This window comes from Xenopus laevis, chromosome 6L, assembly GCF_017654675.1.
Source record: "Xenopus laevis strain J_2021 chromosome 6L, Xenopus_laevis_v10.1, whole genome shotgun sequence".
NCBI lineage: Eukaryota > Metazoa > Chordata > Amphibia > Anura > Pipidae > Xenopus > Xenopus laevis.
Window position 1 is genome coordinate 42,064,345 of NC_054381.1, and position 16,823 is coordinate 42,081,167.

General features: G+C 36.9%; 1 protein-coding gene and 1 pseudogene across 1 annotated transcript; both read right to left on the bottom strand.

Moving 5' to 3' along the window:
- Positions 1 to 278: 278 nt before the first annotated feature.
- Positions 279 to 6,368, bottom strand: LOC108718877 (E3 ubiquitin-protein ligase DCST1). Its single transcript, XM_041565982.1, has 15 exons — positions 6,158 to 6,368; positions 5,964 to 6,041; positions 5,657 to 5,785; positions 5,443 to 5,582; positions 4,586 to 4,784; positions 3,836 to 3,979; positions 3,365 to 3,486; positions 3,029 to 3,177; positions 2,611 to 2,710; positions 2,132 to 2,227; positions 1,922 to 2,048; positions 1,696 to 1,812; positions 1,215 to 1,357; positions 867 to 980; positions 279 to 630 (listed from the first exon to the last, which is right to left on the bottom strand). Exons 1-15 carry the CDS (start codon positions 6,351 to 6,353, stop codon positions 406 to 408), a joined length of 2,079 nt encoding a protein of 692 aa, XP_041421916.1. The 5' UTR covers positions 6,354 to 6,368; the 3' UTR covers positions 279 to 405.
- A 3,214-nt stretch (positions 6,369 to 9,582) lies between these two features.
- On the bottom strand, positions 9,583 to 15,271 carry LOC108718878 (annotated as a pseudogene).
- Positions 15,272 to 16,823: the final 1,552 nt, after the last annotated feature.

Here is a 16,823-nt window from a genome sequence, read left to right on the forward strand (position 1 = left end):
TGCATATAAATATTTTCTGCCTTTATGTCCATTGGATCCTTGAACGAAGTTCCATCCTCGAAGGGTAGAAAGCACAGTAACTGTTCTGGCTTGCCACCTAACTAGAATGTTTAATTTATATGAGGTTGTATGTAAATAGATGCTACATGTGCTGTAATGTGCCTATGATCAATCAGAGATCACTAAGCAGTAATGTATCTGAATACTGCCTCCCTACCTACGGATAGTACTGAACAATGAAATACAGTCTCAAATACAAAAGACACATCTAAAACAAATATTTAGAAAAGTTTATTAAATACTGATTATATAAAATATGTTTAAAATATTTTATAAAAATATATTACAAAAGTATATTATACAAAATATATTAAAAAAAGGGGAGGGGCCGCCATCACTGTAGTATTAGTCTTCACAGAAGTAATTTTCAATCAAATCATCTGGTAAGCAAACAAAGCAGCATTTCTTTATCTCCTTCCAGCAGTCGAGGCAGTAGGCTGTGTCACAGTTTGATGTCTTGCAAATATAGGAAGTCTTGGTTTCTTTGGCATTACAAACCAAACAGCGTCGCTTTATAATTACTCTCAGCCATTTCATTTGTCGGAATAGCATACCAGGTATAGACATCATCTGTGGACAACACAATATAGTCATTACCAATCCAAGGGGCATGAGAATCTATTACAGTACAGCAATAGCAGCTTAAGTAATGCATTAGAAGAGTAAGCGAATGTATTTTGTGCACAATAATAGTGCAGCTAATGTAGGAAAATGAAAGCTTAGGCAAGGTGCTGGTGTGTTGGGTGCCAACTAATGTGCTGTAGGGTGATGAGCTGTAAAAGGCAGAAGCTCAGGTTAATACTTACAAAGTTTCTGTGGCGGTTGGCAGTGATCATTAAGTTCTTCCTCTTTATATTTAAATACAAGTCCCTGTACCTCAGTAGCTCATTATAGAGATGGAGAATTCGCCTTTTCTCCGTCTAAAGGAAACAAAGCAGCAGGTGGAGGTGTTACACAGTTATTTACACTAAGAAATACATCAGTTCAATAGTAGAACAAAAAAAGTAAAATTTAGTAGTGCCCTTTCTGCCATGAGCCAAGGTGAGAAAATAGACAGATGGGCAAATTTACCAGAAGCTAAACCCCCCCCTCCTGTTTAAGAAATTCTAAAATATTTTGAAATAAAAAAACTCTCTCAGCCCATAATATCTTACCTTAGGGTAAAAGTAAGCAGCCAGGACTCTGCGCAGTCGGCTCATGTATATCTGGACAAAAGGAAGGATCAGCGTGATGGTCAGTAGTAAACAAGTGCCGATATATTGCTGGGACGTCAGATGAATCGGTTGCGCCAGACAAACTGTGGAGAATCAGAAAGAAACTGGAGTATTAGTAATGCTGCCAGTATGAATGATATGTCTTGTTGGGAAATGAATAGAAAATGAAGCCCCGAAAGATACTTATAATTCCTTTCATTCATATTGTAACTAAGCAGTTTAACTGTTAAGCAAGTCAACCAAAACAATTTCACCTTAATGGTTCTACAGATTGTTTGGCCATACAATTCATATCAGCTACCTGTGTGATTGTCCCATTTAAATGAAACTGCTTGCTACATGTAAGTTCTATTGATATCTACAAAACTTTAAACACATGGAGTACAGCACACAGGAAATGTCAGTGAAGCTTTGCACATACCAGTATTATTGGTCACATGAAGCGCATTAGAGGACGTATTGATATTTCCGATTGTGTTCCGGAGAAATCTTGCCAGGAATCCGGTGCCACCAACAATCACTTCTAGATTGTGTTTAACTGCAGGGTAAAACGAGAGGTGGATTAAGCAATACGGAACAGAGAGAAGTATGAACTATTAACAAATTGCTGTTAGAAACAAACAGTAATACATTCAAGACATACTTACAGCCAAAGTTGTAGCTAATATTGGAATGCTTGATAGTAATGTCCATGATATTTTGGACACCCAAATCCAGTCCAAGTAAAAGCAGGCAAATAACAATCAGCGGGATGCACTTTATCATAGCGCTTGTCTGAAAGAAAAAAGTTCATTATTGTATTTATGAAAGCAGGGAACATACCATAATCTGCTAGAGAGTATTTGATAAGTACTTACCAATGCTTTCACCTCTGGTCCATGGAGGGCAAAGTTTATTGGGTAAATTAAATCTGCACGTTCCCCTTTTTTAAGCGGTAGCAGGTGCCTCTTTCCCTATAGGATAAATAAAAAAAAAAGAGTGATTTCCTGGTCTCTCACTTATATTTTTGAATATCTTTAGCTTGAAAAACAAACACATCTGAACAAAATGGGCCAACAACAAACTTACTCTTCCTCAACAACTGAAATCTACTCTAATTAAGAATACTCCTATAGCTCCTCATGCAGTACTTAATGTACAGCAGAAGAGCACATTATGATTCTCACTCATCTTAATTCTTATATACTTCCTAAACCTTTCTTTACCAATATCTCCTTTATAATCATTTCCATAATCTTTAGATTTCAGAATGCAATTTAGAAATTAGTGCATTTATAGAGCATAAATAAATATATACATATATAACAAAAGACAGTATGTTTGCTGCCAAACTAACCTGCTTCCTCCTACGAGCGTCGATTTGTTTGAAGTACGTTGTTATGTACACATTGTCGTGGCGAAGGTTTGAATTGTAATTCTTAACATAGCCAAAAGCTCTGCAAAGACAAAGGGACCAGAGTGAACCCCACGCAAAAACCTCACACAAAATAAACCATTCCCTGGACTATAGTCTCAGAATACACTTTAGTAGGTATGATGGTGGGTGGTGCAATACTGTACAAATTTGTGATCTTTCATGAAGTTAATAAATTTGAGACAATCAAGATTTGTACATTAATGAACCCAAAGGAAATGACTCATAGTTACCAGGATTTTTGATAAAAGTACTAAAAAGTCTAGTCTTTTATAAAAAAAAGGGTTTTTTATCGATATTTGGTTCTGCAGTATCGGTAAAATAAAACGAATGTACTTACGAACTGATGTATTGGAGGAAGAGTAGAGACAAAACTATTTTTATAGCCTTCATAGCTTTCTGTGAAACTGATTCGCTCTCTTCAACGGTTTCGGACACATTTTGTTTGACTTTCTTCAGTGTCGTATCAAATATGGTTTTGTTTCTGACCTGTGTTCAGGCAAAGAGAGAAAAAAGTATATGAAAATACTAGCCAAGGGGATCACAAGACACGTCAGATGAACTTCATAGCAAATAAAGGAAATATTTTAAAAGCACTGACTGGCACCCAAATAACAAACAGGATCCTATCAGCAATGGAGAGAGTTTCCGATGAGGCATATTTTGTGAAACTTACCGTAATTTGAACATCTATGGTGACATTTTGCTTGAATGTGTCAATGGCCCCACTGATATTATCATAGAGTTCTCCAAACAAAGGGTCGATGCGGATGTGCTTCTTGCACAATGGCAGGAACCCTAGAAATAAAGGCAGCAAGTCAATAAACAACTACAAATACTTCCCTCCCACTATTGTCAAAACATTTCTTGTTGGATTTTAGGGGAAAATTACCTTTACATTACGTTATATTATGATATACAGTAGATGGGCCAAATCAAACTTTGAAATTAATCTATTTATTATTTACGGATTTTATTAGACAATTATGTAAAAAAAAAATTTTTAAAAAAGTTTTGCTTAAAAGCACAAAGGAAGCTGTCCTATAGTAAATAACCCCCTGTCACAGAATAACTATATATGATGAAAAAGCCAATTTAAATTTTTACTTTTTGTTACAAGTGTCACATTTTGTTTAAAGATACTTACAATTTAAAGCGCCGCAGACAAATTTCAATTTCATTGGCCAGCACAATGCATGATTGAGAACAGGTAACCATATTGTCTCCATGCATTCATCATATTTCTGATCAAACCATTCATGGCACTTCCCTATGCCCATTTCGAAGAGATCTGTTAGAAAAGAAAATGGATCATTAATTTGTGCAATGGAGCTGTCACCAAAGAATACGTGTTACCCTGCATCTCACAATTATTCGAGTATCTAGTATATAGGATGTGCATAATTCTCTACATACACATAAATATCATGAAAAGAATCATGATCTTTAATGCCTGGGAATGCTGAGACTCTGTTGTGTAACATTCCAGCTCCAGGCAGCACAATGGCACACAGGGTACCAGTTCTGCTACTAGAACCCCTACACCAAGTTTTACCTGATCCATGGGGTATCAAACCACATGTGGCCAGAGTGGACGGCGCCCTAGGCAACTTGCCCAGCCTCAGCTCAGGTTGAGTGAATCTTCATCATATGCGCATGCATGAAAGCCCGAATTGGCGGACGCGAAAAATATGGCATGGGCAGCATGGGGTAGGCGACAGAGCAGGTACGTTTTCTGCCACCCTCCCAGCTTTGTGCCCTAGCCACGTACCTACTCTGCCTACCCCTAGTTCCGTCCCTGCATGTGGCCATCAGTTTAAGAGAACAGTGATATATTTTCAGCCCATAAAGTATTTGAAATGCAGTGAGATGAAAGTGGGTGTACTTGGAAACTTACATTCACAGCGCAGGAAAGTCTTCATGCTAAATTTCTTCTGAGTATTCATTAGTAACGTTTTGTTTCTCTCGATTTCTTCTGTTATCAGTTCTTTCTCTCTCACATTGTCGTATCCCTCAGTGCTTTCAACTTCTTCTTCTACCTCACGGAAATCATCAGTTATTTCCTTGGTGTCCTTTGTCAAATTCGATGACCGTTTCTATACAAAGAAAAATATATATTTTTCATACAGACAATATGACTGAGGGGTGCTTAGAACTACTGTTGTCAGTTGTTCTCTGGTGTATTCTCTTTACAATTAATTTCAGTCATATGTAGGGGCATATATATGAAATAGTGAAAATAGAGGTCAACACAATTTGTGAAAAGTGTGAAACTCTACTTCATTTACTTGTATAGGATTTTCAGGAATTGTTTATCAAAGAGTGCAGATAGACAGAACTCTCTTTTCAAAGATTGAAAAATGTGCCATTAAAGATCCAATTCAAGTCAACAGAAGAGGTTGTGAGTCCCCTTCGGGTGAACTGGGAGGTCTGTTTTCCCTCTATGACAAAAGTGCCCCATAGTTACAGCATTTGATACACAAACTGGTGACCATGAAACAATAACAATACAATGTTGATCTAACATGACAGGACTGTACTACTCAAGGTCTCAAAGCATTAAGTGCACTTTGTAAAGAAAAGGTGCAAATGTGAAGGGGCTTTTAATCCCAGGCCTATAAGGTATTGAGCCATACAGTTAAGCCTATAATAACACATCTTGCAGCATTTACAAAAATGCTTATGAAGATTTGTCATTAATTATCATAATTGTGGGTCCCACCATTTTCTGCTAAAAAATATAAATGTAATTACCGTCAATTGACCAAATATCCTCTTTACAGGTTCCATCATTGATGTGTACATCATCTTTGTGTGGTTAAGGGTCATCTCTCCTGTACACTCAAAGCTCATTACAAGTAGTTCTATATTTTTCATCATATTAGGAACAGGGCCTAAAAAGAGAAGAGGGTTTAGTACATTGTAAAGAACAAATACGGAGTAAGTAGAATGACCAGCCAGTACATACCATCAGTGATTGCTTTGATAGCAACTGTAGTTGTTAGGGCACCTGTCCTTTGGCACAGGATAAGCAGGAATATCATCAATGTCGAGCAGCGGAAATTAGTGGACATTGCCCATCCAAAGGAAAATATAGCTGAGAAAAGAGCAACAGGGGGAGATGCATTAGGTTCAGCCTATAAGTACAACAAGGGCCATAACTTGCTATCACATAAATATACAGGGCCCATAACAGGAAAAAATTACAGGAATATACTTACAAACAATAAAATAACAAATAAATAGTGATAACAGTGAAAGAAGTGTATACTCACCATTATTAACAATAAACATGCAGATTTTTATCTGGTCATTTAAGGTGGTTAATGGATGAACCAGCAAAAAGTAAAGTGCTAGAGAAAGAGAAAAAGGTATTAGACTGGATAACACACACCTTACCCCTATTATATGCCATACTCTCATTGTATCAGTCTCTCACACACACTTCATTTTTTCACTTTTTTCTTACCGCTTCCGATGCATAATCCAACAATAGCTCCAAGGAAATACTTCACTTGATAATATTCATTACTGTTGCTGAAGAAAAACCGAAAAAGCAACGTAGGGAGCATTTTAGCCAAGATCCGTTCCAATGCTGAAAGGACAGAAATCAACTCATTAAGAACAATTATCATTGCTTGCTGGAGTCTGTTAATAAGACCCATTTATAAAACCAAACAATTCCCCAATGCTGTATAATGCATGGGTGTATATATCTTACATACAGGTTAAATACTGATTGATACAGGAGATTAAAAGGGTCTTTCTGCTCATCAGAACTTGTAACTACAAAAATATTCAAATTATATGCATTTGGTTGCTGAAAACCGCAATAACTAAATATAAATAAATATTACTAACATCACTACTGCTACAACGACAATTTGGAATACAAAGAACATTTCTATCAAATCCAGGAAACACTGTTACAAGGCCACATTACATAAAAAAGCTATTGGTTATATAATGCCCAATATATAGATGCACTAAAGAATACAATTACATTTCTAAAAATATAACTATGTAAATGGCAATAGACTCTCCCACATTTACAGCTAACAGGAGGATCTGTACAGCCATCAATATATTCAAAAAAAGGCAATCATTGGGATGATTTCAATCATATGTGTATCTACTACTGGTTCTATTATCATTTATCTATCATTCTATCTCTAAAAAGTTACTTACTAGTCTTTGGCTGATTTCTTTTCATTTTCTTCTTTAATAATTCTGGTTTCTTTTCTATTTCCATATTAATATGTATTTCATTATTATTTAAGTTTAAATTTGTCATTTTCTAAATTTACGCAAGAGCTTGGCACAAACGTGCTTCCACTCTCAACGCAAGCTTAGACAATAATGACAGGTGTCTGTGAATCCTTAACACTGCATAACACAGATGATGTCATAATAGGGATTCAGCCAAATGATGATGTCACAATAGTCTGATATACTAACCTATTGTGATTTAATTGATGATGTCATAATAGGGTATTGTGATGTAATTGATGATGTCATAATAGGGATAAATTGCCCATCAGCCAATTGATGATGTCACAATGACCCATAATTGCCAGTACATTCTGGCTCCTATTACAATTTATCTATAGCTCTCCAAAACTATTATGCTATCTATTGTATAAATACTTTTATTTACAATAAAAACAATCTAGCAAAATAATTCCTAATTTTAAAATGCCATCATTTATTACAAACATGATTATATCTAGTAGGGAAAAAAGGGGGAGGAAAATAGAATTCCTATAATCATATATAATAACCATATAGTTTATACAAAATAAATACAATACTAATTCTAGATAAGGGGGGAGTGATGTGCACATGCACAACACAGAATCTTTGGCACCAGGAAAGTTCTATATATGTGCGTGACGTCATTTCCAAGTATGAAAACATTTCAGCGGCGAGCTTGGGCGCATCCCCCTAGAGATAGACATTAAATGTTGACAGCAGTGCATGAAAGTGAAAGGGATACAAGTGTTTATTGGAGGAAATGATCAGCAGTGTTTGGGATAAGAGGGGAGGACACATATTAGAGATGCAGAGAATGAGAGTTTTGTCATTGCCTATGTATGTTTGGGGGAGTTTGTGCAGAAATAAGAATATTTAGAGTGCATGGAGGGGTGCCTCTATGAGAATATTTTTAATTTCAACTGGTGAGCTCAGTCTGCAGCCTCAGATTTTTGATATCCAGAAGGAGCACATTATCCTGTATATATACACCTAGTTAATTTACTTCAGTATGGTGATAAAACAAAGTTGCCACACCAAATCTTTATCCATACTAGTCTGTGTTGTACACTGAATGCAAGAACAAGCCATAAAGGGGTTTCCAGTGATATATATCAGGCTGTGCTGCACATAAACATTAGTTCACAGACACCCCAAATATATTACACTCTGTTTAGATCAACTATTAATTACAGTGCAAACCTAAATACAGTGGTAGCCATGCCCCCCCCTGTATTATGTGGGGTAAAAGCTGCAAAAAAATAAAAATCCATATATTTTTTGGAAAGTACACATGCCGACAAATCCACCAGGGATAAAACGTCGTTCTACACCAAACTACCTGCAAAGGTTTCCTAAATCTAGTGGTTTTTTTTTTAAAATTTCTAAGAATTGCCTAAAGCACTTAGTGGCATTCATCCCATTCAATATCTTACATACAGAGACCCTAACTATGAAGGTGTATTGAACAGTTTGAGACCCAATATGCATAGATTTACCAAATCATGTGGCCTGTATGGACCCCAAAAATAACTGATCTCACATCATAAGTAGTAGTGAGAATATCTGATCCAATGGTCACGCTGCCTAATAAACCGTTTATAGGTAAAGAACAAAAGACAAAGTGGTAAAATTAATCAATTAAAAAAAGTAAAATTGAAAAAGTGTATATGCATGTGTGTAGCATGTAGATGTTCAATCCATCATGACAGCCCCCTGGGCACATTGCCCAGGGACCTATCATTGCTCTTAACCCTCTCCACTGGCATTAAAAGTAAAAAGAATGTACTATGTATTCTGAATGCGTATGTCATTTTACCATGTGGACAAGCTGTAATACTGTCTGGTATTCTTTTCCCAGTCTCGTTGTACATTCTGCTAAATTTTGTTTGTAATATAAACTTTATTTAACAAATTCTAAAGAGGTAACTGCATTAGTAGCTGGGGGGCAGGTACATTGCACTGAGCCTGAAGCTTAGGGAGTAGATAAAAGAAATACAAACTGTGTGTGGCAGGCTTGTAATATCAAAGTACAATATATATATATATACCTGTATATATATATATGTATATGTATATATATATATATTAGCAGAAGTATTTTGTGCTTTTTTATTCTAGGTATAGCATGAAATGTGTAAGACAGGGGTCCCCAAACACCATGCTGTCTTCAACAGGGCCGCTGAGCCTAGGGGACAATTAACGCGATGTACTGCAGAATTGGATGCCGACTGCTCTTGACCCCCCTCCCCTGATCCACCGGTCCCAAAAAGGTTGGGGACCCCTGGTGTAAGACAAAGCTTCTGATAAAATATACAATATATAACAAATCTACAAGCCTGGTGTGGGGTGATCTTATTACAATGTCTGCCACAATGTCTCACTAAAAATAGGTGAAGCCAAGAAAGAAACAACTTTACTGGCTTGACATCTTACTAGAAAGTTTATCCTATATGAGATTGTGTTTAACTAGTAATAGTTGCTACATGTTCTGTAATCTGCCTGTGACCAATCAGTGATCACTAAGCAGTAATGTATCTGAATACTGCCTCCCTACCTACGGATAGTACTGAATGGTGAAATACAGTCTCAAATACAAAAGACACATACTAAGCAGTAATGTATCTGAATACTGCCTCCCTACCTACGGATAGTACTGAATGGTGAAATACAGTCTCAAATACAAAAGACACATCTTAGACATATATTTAGAAAAGTTTATTAAATACTGATTATATATAAATATATTAATTTCTATTTTATATAAAAATATATGTTTAATATATTTTACAAAATATATTAAAAAACATATGAAATAAAAAAATGTATTAAAAAAGCGGAGGGGCCGCCATCACTATTTCCACAGGAGCATGTTCTATGTAGTATTAGTCTTCACAGAAGTAATTTTCAATTAAATCATCTGGTAAGCAAACAAAGCAGCATTTCTTTATCTCCTTACAGCAGTCGAGGCAGTAGGCTGTGTCACAGTTTGATGTCTTGCAAATATAGGAAGTCTTGGTTTCTTTGGCATTACAAACCAAACAGCGTCGCTTTATAATTACTCTCAGCCATTTCATGAGAATCTATTACAGTACAGCAATAGCAGCTAAAGAAATGCATTAGATGTGTAAGCTAATGTATTTTGTGAAAAATAATAGTGCAAAGGCAAAATAATAGTGCAAAGGCTAAGGCAAGGTGCTGGTGTGTTGGGTGCCAACTAATGTGCTGTAGGGTGATGAGCTGTAAAAGACAGAAGCTCAGGTTAATACTTACAAAGTTTCTGTGGCGGTTGGCAGTGATCATTAAGTTCTTCCTCTTTATATTTAAATACAGGTCCCTGTACCTCAGTAGCTCATTATAGAGATGGAGAATTCGCCGTATCTCCGTCTAAAGGAAACAAGGAAGCAAGTGATGCTACACAATTATTTACACTAGGAAATACATCAGTCCACTCAGAAAACAAAAAAAGTGAAATTTAGTAGTGCCCTTTCTGCCATGAGCCAAGGTGAGAAACTAGAAGCATGGGCCACTTATTAGCAGATAAAAACGCCCCCCCAGGAATCTTAAGAACTGCATTTTTGGAAAAAGCACTCTCTGCTATAGTGATCCCATAGTTGCTGCACCCCAATATTAGTGGAGCAGATCATTTTTCTACTGCAGGCTCAAAAGCTTGTCTGATAATTACACAAATGGTTGCCCAAACAGACCATTCTTCTAATAAATTAAAAACTCTCTCAGCCCATAATATCTTACCTTAGGGTAAAAGTAAGCAGCCAGGACTCTGCGCAGTCGGCTCATGTATATCTGGACAAAAGGAAGGATCAGCGTGATGGTCAGTAGTAAACAAGTGCCGATATATTGCTGGGACGTCAGATGAATCGGTTGCGCCAGACAAACTGTGGAGAATCAGAAAGAAACTGGAGTATTAGTAATGCTGCCAGTATGAATGATATGTCTTGTTGGGAAATGAATAGAAAATGAACCCCCAAAAGATACTTATCATTCATACTATAACTAAGCAATTTAACTGTTAAGCAAGTCAACCAAAACAATTTCACCTTAATGGTTCTACAGCTTGTTTGGCCATACAATTCATATCAGCTACTTGTGTGATTGTCCCATTTAATTGAAATTGCTTGCTACATGTAAGTTCTATTGATATCTACAAAACTTTAAACACATGGAGTACAGCACATTGGAAATGTCAGTGAAGCTTTGCACATACCAGTATTATTGGTCACATGAAGCGCATTAGAGGACGTATTGATATTTCCAATTGTGTTCCGGAGAAATCTTGCCAGGAATCCGGTGCCACCAACAATCACTTCTAGGTTGTGTTTAACTGCAGGGTAAAAAGAGAGGTGGATTAAGCAATATGGTGAGAAATTCTGAAACAGAGAGAAATATGAACTATTAACAGTGATACATTCTCCTAACCCCATTAAACAAGACATACTTACAGCCAAAGTTGTAGCTAATATTGGAATGCTTGATAGTAATGTCCATGATATTTTGGACACCCAAATCCAGTCCAAGTAAAAGCAGGCAAATAACAATCCGCGGGATGCACTTTATCATAGCGCTTGTCTGGAAGAGAAAAGTTCATTATTGTATTTATGAAAGCAGGGAACATACCGTAATCTGCTAGAGAGTATTTGATAAATACTTACCAATGCTTTCACCTCTGGTCCATGGAGGGCAAAGTTTATTGGGTAAATTAAATCTGCACGTTCCCCTTTTTTCAGCGGTAGCAGGTGCCTCTTTCCCTATAGGATAAATAAAAAAAAAGAGTGATTTCCTGGTCTCTCACTTATTTTTTTTTTAACACAAATGCTTTATTGTCACATCCACAAAAGCATCACATACAGCATATGCAAAATAAATGTGGAATGGCACATACAATGACCAGCATTGAAATATTGCTACGCATTGTGAACAATAAACAGAAAACAGTAAATCTCTCATAACTGTGTCTCCTCAGTACGAATGACTGCTCTATAAGTTGTCTAGAATTGACTGGGTAGCCGCTTTAAAAGAAAAACAGAACACAAAAAGGGGGTAGAGAAGGAGAAGGGGAGGGTCATAGGAGCAGGGAGGGCCTAAGGTGCATCCACCTGAGTGGACTTAGCAATATATTGCTGCCACGGCAGCCAAATTTTGTTATGCAGATCCCGTTTATCGTCCAGAGTAGCAGCCATCTCTTCCATACGCTCACTGGAAGAAAGCAGGGTGATGAAGTCCATATGAGCATAATCAGAATCAAGTTTCCATTTTCTAGCAATGATCGTAGCAGTCGCCGTAAAAATGTGGAATAACAGCTTTCTCATAGTGGGAGTAGAATCCGGTGGGGCTGCATGAAGGAGTGCTATCTCCGGTTTGGTGGGTATTATCCACCCGAAATGGGTCTTGATCCAATCAAAAGTTGAGGTCCAAAGCATATGCACTTTTGGGCACTCCCACCACATATGTAACAAGGTACCTGTGGTATCACACCCTCTCCAGCATTTTGGGCTATAGGTAGGATTGATGCGACAAATCTTAGCAGGTGTCAAGTGCCATCTGAAGAGAATTTTCTTGCTAAGCTCGATATGGTTAGTGCACCGAGTTGCGCCCTTAGAAGCCGAAAAAATCAAGTCCCAATCTTTTGGTGCAAGACTTATATTGAGAACCTGTTCCCATCGTAGCTGATACAATAGTTTCCGATCCGGGTCCTTCTGTATAAGCATCTTGTAACAGTCTGATAGCACTCCTTTGCCATACCTGCTCGACCTGCATAAGTGTTCCATTAGTGTGGAAGGTCTGATGGTCTTGTAGGTTGGTAAATGTGTCTGCATCAAGTGGCATATTTGCAGCCATGGGTATCTAGCCTGCTCTAGCAAGCCGTACTTCCTTTGTAAGTCCTCAAATGGTCTCCATGAATTGGCGAAATAAAGGTCACCCAAAGTCTTAATTCCTTTAGCATGCCAGTCACCTAGATGAATATGTGGAATCAGGCGTTTAAGAGCTGTAATAGGGGTGAGCTGCGAGGGAAAAGTCCCAAACTTAAATTTCTTGCGGTGGGTGTCCCAGATATGAAGAAGTAGTTTGGTCGTCGGTAAGGCTGCAGGAGTTGCTGGCCTGGAATCACGAGGAAGCCAGACTAAGTCCGCCAGGGAATGGCCATCCAGAAAATGGGATTCTAAATCCACCCAGGATTTACAGCCAGGATCACTATGCATTCTAACCACATTTTCAAGAAGGGACGCCCTGTGGTATAGGGAGACATTGGGAAACCCTAAACCCCCTGAGTGTGTCGGGTAGTGTAATGTATTCAAAGCCAATCTGGGTTTCTTACCCTTCCATACAAAGATTGGAGAGCATTTTGGAGATCCTTAATGTATTTGGGAGGTAGGTGGACCTGTAAGGTGCGAAATAGATAAAGGATGCGAGGGAGAATGGTCATCTTGATCGTGGCTATGCGTCCTAACCAGGAAAGCTCAAACTTTTGCCATTTGGTGCAGTCAGGTCTCTCACTTATATTTTTGAATATCCTTAGCTTGAAAAACAAACACTTCTGAACAAAATGGGCCATCAACAAACTTACTCTTCCTCAAAAACTGAAATCTACTCTAATTAAGAATACTCCTATAGCTCCTCATGCAGTATTTAATGTACAGCAGAAGAGCACATTATGATTCTCACTCATCTTAATTCTTATATACTTCCTAAACCTTTCTTTACCAATATCTCCTTTATAATCATTTCCATAATCTTTAGATTTCAGAATGTAATTTAGAAATCAGTGCATTTATAGAGCATAAATAAATATATACATACATAACAAAAGACAGTATGTTTGCTGCCAAACTAACCTGCTTCCTCCTACGATGCGTCGATTTGTTTGAAGTACGTTGTTATGTACACATTGTCGTGGCGAAGGTTTGAATTGTAATTCTTAACATAGCCAAAAGCTCTGCAAAGACAAAGGGACCACAGTGAACCGCACGCAAAAACCTCACACAAAATAAACCATTCCCTGGACTATAGTCTCAGAATACACTTTAGTAGGTATGATGGTGGGTGGTGCAATACTGTACAAATTTGTGATCTTTCATGAAGTTAATAAATTAGAGACAATCAAGATTTGTACATTAATGAGCCCAAAGGAAATGTCTCATAGTTACCAGGATTTTTGATAAAAGTACTAAAAAGTCTGGTCTTTTATAAAAAAGTGTTTTTTATCGATATTTGGCTTCTGCAGTATCGGTAAAATAAAACGAATGTACTTACACTGATGTATTGGAGGAAGAGTAGAGACAAAACTATTTTTATAGATTTCATAGCTTTCTGTGAAACTGATTCGCTCTCTTCAACGGTTTCTGACACATTTTGTTTGACTTTCTTCAGTGTCGTATCAAATATGGTTTTGTTTTTGACCTGTGTTGAGGCAAAGAGAGAAAAAAGTATATGAAAATACTAGCCAAGGGGATCACAAGACACGTCAGATGAACTTCATAGCAAATAAAGGAAATAAAGGAAACAACTGACTGGCACCCAAATAACAAACAGGATCCTATCAGCAATGGAGAGAGTTTCCAATGAGGCATATTTTGTGAAACTTACCGTAATTTGAACATCTATGGTGACATTTTGCTTGAATGTGTCAATGGCCCCACTGATATTATCATAGAGTTCTCCAAACAAAGGGTCGATGCGGATGTGCTTCTTGCACAATGGCAGGAACCCTAGAAATAAAGGCAGCAAGTCAATAAACAACTACAAATACTTCCCTCCCACTACTGTCAAGACATTTCTTGTTGGATTTTAGGGGGAAATTACCTTTACATTACATGTTATATTATGATACAGATGGGCCAAATCAAACCAACTTTGAAATTAATATTTTTATTATTTATGGATTTTATTGGACAAATTTTTTTTTCAAAAAAAGTTTTGCTTAAATGCACAAATTACACTGTCCTACAGTAACCCCCTGTCACTAAATAACTATATATGGTGAAAATGCCAAATTAAATTTCTACTTTTGGTTACAAGTGTCACATTTTGTTTAAAGATACTTACAATTTAAAGCGCTGCAGACAAATTTCAATTTCATTGGCCAGCACAATGCATGATTGAGAACAGGTAACCATATTGTCTCCATGCATTCATCATATTTCTGATCAAACCATTCATGGCACTTCCCTATGCCCATTTCGAAGAGATCTGTTAGAAAAGAAAATGGATCATTAATTTGTGTAATGGAGCTGTCACCAAAGCCTACAAGCATGCGTGAAAGCCCGTATCAGCGGAAAAGACGGGCAGCACAAAAATGCATATAAAGATTTGTGATTAATTGTCATAATTGTGAGTCCCACCATTTTCTGCTAAAAATATAAATTTCATTACCGTCAATTGACCAAATATCCTCTTTACAGGTTCCATCATTGATGTGTACATCATCTTTGTGTGGTTAAGGGTCATCTCTCCTGTACACTCAAAGCTCATTACAAGTAGTTCTATATTTTTAATCATATTAGGAACAGGGCTTTAAAAGAGAAGAGGGTTTAGTACATTGTAAAGAACAAATACGGAGTAAGTAGAATGACCAGCCAGTACATACCATCAGTGATTGCTTTGATAGCAACTGTAGTTGTTAGGGCACCTGTCCTTTCGCACAGGATAAGCAGGAATATCATCAATGTCGAGCAGCGGAAATTAGTGGACATTGCCCATCCAAAGGAAAATATAGCTGAGAAAAGAGCAACAGGGGGAGATGCATTAGGTTCAGCCTATAAGTACAACAAGGGCCATAACTTGCTATCACATAAATATACAGGGCCCATAACAGGAAAAAATTACAGGAATATACTTACAAACAATAAAAGGACAAATACACAGTGATAACAGTGAAAGAAGCATATACTTACCATTATTAACAATAAATATGCAGACTTTTATCTGGTCATTCAAGGTGGTTAATGGATGAACCAGCAAAAAGTAAAGTGCTAGAGAAAGAGAAAAAGGTATTAGACTGGATAACACACACCTTACCCCTATTATATGCCATACTCTCATTGTATCAGTCTCTCACACACACTTCATTTTTTCACTTTTTTCTTACCGCTTCCGATGCATAATCCAACAATTGCTCCAAGGAAATACTTCACTTGATAATATTCATTACTGTTGCTGAAGAAAAACCGGAAAAGCAACGTAGGGAGCATTTTAGCCAAGATCCGTTCCAATGCTGAAAGGACAGAAATCAACTCATTAAATACAATTATCATTGCTTGCTGGAGTCTGTTAGTAAGACCCATTTATAAAACCAAACAATTCCCCAACGCTGTATAATGCATGGCTGTATATATCTTACATACAGGTTAAATACTGATTGATACAGGAGATTAAAAGGGTCTTCCTGCTCATCAGAACTTGTAACTACAAAAATATTCAAATTATATGCATTTGGTTGCTGAAAACCCCAATAACTAAATATAAATAAATATTACTAACATCACTACTGCTACAACTACAATTTGGAGTACAAAGAACATTTCTATCAAATCCAGGAAACACTGTTACAAGGCCACATTACATAAAAAAGCTACTGGTTATATAATGCCCAATATAGACATGCGCTAAAATCCTATGAATTATAACATTACATTTCTAAAAATATAACTATGTAAATGGCAATAGACTCTCCCACATTTACAGCTAACAAGAGGATCTGTACAGCCATCATTATATTCAATAAAAGGCAATCATTGGGATGATTTCAATCATATGTGTATCTACTACTGGTTCTATTATCATTTATCTATCATTCTATTTAGTTATCTCTAAAAAGTTACTTACTAGTCTTTGGCTGTTTTCTTTTCATTTTCTTCTTTAATATTACT